The 4,004-nt window shown below is 50.0% G+C and overlaps 1 protein-coding gene across 1 annotated transcript; it reads left to right on the forward strand.

The window, feature by feature from the left end:
• The first annotated feature begins 248 nt into the window (after window positions 1–248).
• LOC120673877 (NDR1/HIN1-like protein 6) lies at window positions 249–1,780 on the forward strand. The gene has a single exon (XM_039954921.1). The coding sequence runs from the start codon at window positions 506–508 to the stop codon at window positions 1,340–1,342; it is 837 nt and encodes a 278-aa protein (XP_039810855.1). The 5' UTR covers window positions 249–505; the 3' UTR covers window positions 1,343–1,780.
• Window positions 1,781–4,004: the final 2,224 nt, after the last annotated feature.

Below are 4,004 nucleotides of genomic sequence, written 5' to 3' on the forward strand. Positions count from 1 at the left end.
GGCGATGTTTCAGTTTTACCAAACTGTTTTTCATTCTGATGATATTTTACCCAATAAAACTTGACAAGGCAGCGCATCAGCACTGAGTTGACTTGCCCAACCAAACTTGATGCTACTGCAGTAGCCAGTACAATACTATAATAGTACAGCGATTAAGCTGCAAATACGCCGGTTTATCAAGGCTCCAAGCACAGAAATTCCCGGGAAAAATACCTGCTACCAATCAGGAGGTGAGCCAAGACAAGAAGAGAAGGACAAGGAAAAGCGGCAGCAACAGCAGCAAGCCAGCAACAAATGATTTGGTGAGGTCGAACCATCCGTGAGGTGCCCTGTCCCTTTTCCCTCACCTTCTCCACCTCCTCCTCCTCGTCTTCCCTTCCGCCTATAGATCTCTCTCCTCCATTACACCTCACCGCCAAGCTCACGGAGTCGCAGTGACACCGCGCCTTCCAAGAACCGCAGCTCGCCCATCCCCCGCGGCTTGCTGAGCGGAGCGGCGGCGGCAATGTCTTCCAACGGCAAGCCCACCCCGCAGCCCCCGGCCGCCGCCGGCAACGGCGCCGGAGGCCCGCCCAAGATGTACCAGCGGCCAATCTACCGCCCGCAGCAGGGGCCCGCCAAGCGCCGCCGCGGCGAGCGCTCCTGCCCGTTCAGCTGCTGCTGCTGCTTCTTCTGGACGGTCCTCGTCATCCTCCTCCTCGCCTTCATCGCCGCCGTGGTCGGGGGCGCCTTCTACCTCCTGTACCGCCCGCACCGCCCGGCCTTCACGCTCACCGTGGCGCGCGTCACCAAGCTGAGCGTCTCCTCCTCCGCCACGGCGCCCGCGGTCACCGACGCCATCGACGTGACGCTCACCGCCAAGAACCCCAACAAGAAGCTCGTCTACTTCTACGACGACTTCACCGTCACGGCCGCCACCGCCGCCAACGCCGTCCCGCTCGGGGAGGCCTCCGTGCCCGGGTTCGCGCACGAGGCCGGCAACATCACCGTCATCAAGGCCACCGTCTCCGCCTCCGCCCTCGCGATCGACCCCACCGCCAGCTCCGACATCAAGAAGTCCGGCGAGTTCCCCATCACCGTCGACCTGGAGACCAAGGCCGGCGTCAAGGTGGGCGGGCTCAAGACCAAGAAGATTGGCATCCAGGTCCACTGCGACGGCATCAAGGTGACCGCGCCCGCGCCGCCTCCGCCGGCGAAGAAGAAGAAGCTCGCGAAGGACGCCGCGGCCGCGCCTGCGCCCGCGGCCGTCGACGACGCGCCGGCGCCGCCCGCGCCGGCGGCCACCGTCGCGCGCGTGTGCCAGGTCAGGATCCGAGTCAAGATCTGGAAGTGGACCTTCTAGTCACGTCGCCAACCTCCTAGGGGCCGCATTGCAAAAATTTTCGGGTAAAAAAAAGTGGTTTTTGCCATTTTCACGTCGATTGAAGGAAGTTTCTCCAGTAGGAAACCGAAGCAGGAATCAAACGTCGGTCGCTGTAAATTTTTGTGTTTGAATTTTACCAAATTTGGTTGACGGGGAAGGGGAGGAGCGAAAGGAAAGGAGGCTACGCTTTCTGCAGTGTGAGGCTTGAACGATTTGTTCATTTTTTTTAGTACTTTTTCTTATTTTTCGTCTTCTTGTTGGTAGTGCAAGTACAATTTGATGATTTGTTGTTACTTTAACTATGTAATCCAAATTATCCGAATGTATAATTGGTAGTGACATGCAAGTGTAGTGCTAGTATTGTACTCTCCCCATTTGTGTTTGATTATTATTCAATTTGCAGATGAAGGGAACAAAGCTTTGGTCTGAATTTTCAGTTTGCCATAATGTAATGGGCAAAGCAAGCGGGGCACAATGAGGCCAATAGGGAATTGGGAAGTGTCGGTGAGCCTGATCTCGCCAGTGTTTGACTGAGTTTACACGTAGATAAAATAAAAAAAAAGTAAAATACACCGTGGGCACCTGAACTTGCGCACTGTGTCAAATAGGTACATAAATTTAGAAACCATACATCTATCCCCTCGAACTTGCGAACCCGTTCACCTCAGGTCCAGCCCGGTTTTGCATGGCTTGCATGTCACTGTGCGGCCGGGATTTACTACAGTAACCCCGGATTTGCTACAGTAATCGCGGTTTTGTTTTTCATTTTCTAATTTATTTCGGCTGAATTTTCGAAAAATCATAACCCTTCGATACGACATCGGATGAAGATGATTTTTATATGAAAATTGTAGCCCTCGACGAGATCTGCTTTCTAGTTTTGAATTTTTTTTTTCATTTGAAGATGTTAAGGTGCTCAAAAAATTATATAAAATTACAGCACCATAATAATCGTGTACTTTTGCTTGTCGCATTAGAAAATTAATATATTTTTTGTTTGTTGTCAAATGAAGACACTTTGTATACCAAAATTTTAACACTTTTAACGATCTAGATTCTTGTAGTTTTGAGTTTTTACATTTGAAGTTGTTAAGATGTCGATAAAACAGTATAAAACAGCATATTAAGTACGCGAAAGACGTTGATGCATTATACTGTTTTATCAACATTTTAACAACTTCAAATGTAAAAACTCAAAACTACAAGAATCTAGATCGTTAAAAGTGTTAAAATCGGGCTGGACCTGGGGTGAACGGGTTCGCAAGTTTGAGGGGCTAGATGTCTGGTTTCTAAGTTCATGGACCTATTTAACATAGCGATGTAAGTTCAGTGCCCACGGTGCATTTTACTTTAAAAAAATATCAAATTTGTCATGTGAAGGACAGTGAGGTTGGAGCAGCAGAGCAGTTCGATCCGGAGCGTTACATGACGTGACCTGCCGGGAGGGAGGCGCATGAACTGTTGTGATTAGTGAGGAAGAATTTCCTCCTAGCTACAGGTGCGCGACGAGGGTTGGTTAATCGGGATCGGCGAGCCCTTAACTAAAGGTCAACACGATCATTAAAGCTGGCTGCGCCGTCTTTCCCAAACACACCGGGCCAAGTGACAAAAGGGAAAGGAAGCTCATACACCACTGCGTCACTGCACCAGCAGCCAAGCCACTGTGCTAACCACGTGTTTTATTCGAGAGACAGGAGAAGTAGCCTTGAGATGCGTAGAATGCTCGCCATCCCTGGACACTGGACAGCAACTGCGCGGCTGCACCGGGCCCTTGTTTACATGCCTTTAAAATTTCAAAATTTTATAAGATTTTCCATCACGTATGGAATATTAAATGTAACTAAATAAAATAACTAATTACACAGTTTGTTTGTAATTTGCGAGACGAATCTTTTGAACCTAATTAACCCATGATCGGATAATAATTACTAAATACAAACAAAATTGCTACAATATTTTATACCTAAAATTTTTCGCATCTAAACCAGGCCCGGGTTGCGATTGCGACCAGAGGTGCTGTGTTGCACTGTGGTTGCCAGTGAAAAGTCCGCTTCATAGGTTAGCTGGATGATGTAGCTGCCTGACAGTGCCTACTTTTTTTAGTTAAAGACTCATCATTAGGGTTTTTTAGTACAAGATTCATCGTTTGGTGGAGCTGACAGTGGCATCGGGGCTTTTATTTTCCAGTTCTTTTTTTTACAGCCCACTAAAGGGTGCGCATAAATAGGCCCAAGTACTCAGGTCGACTGGGTCAGGCCTGGCCGGGTGCCATAATCGGATTAGAAGAGGCCTGGAAACTGGATGTGGGCCGTTCTCCCGAGTCAAAAGCCCATTTTCGAAAACACTCGCGTGCGCAAGCCCTTGGGCTACCGTTACCGTCGGGAAGAAGATGCCGCCCCATTGCTTGCAGACGTGCTCCTCCGGGCGGGCAAGCGGTCGCTCATTCCGCGTACGGCGTACGCTACGCACGCATCAGATGACCGCACAACACGACGCCGAGACACACACACACACACACACACACAACATCTGCCGCGTCACGTCGACACGACCTCGAGTCAATGAGATTCACACCGCCTTTCCGGGAAGCTTCCCGGTCGTCTCCAACTACGCAAGCGCAGCGCAAGGCAGGTCATGCTTG

Source organism: Panicum virgatum, chromosome 5N, assembly GCF_016808335.1.
Source record: "Panicum virgatum strain AP13 chromosome 5N, P.virgatum_v5, whole genome shotgun sequence".
Classification (NCBI taxonomy): Eukaryota; Viridiplantae; Streptophyta; class Magnoliopsida; order Poales; family Poaceae; genus Panicum; species Panicum virgatum.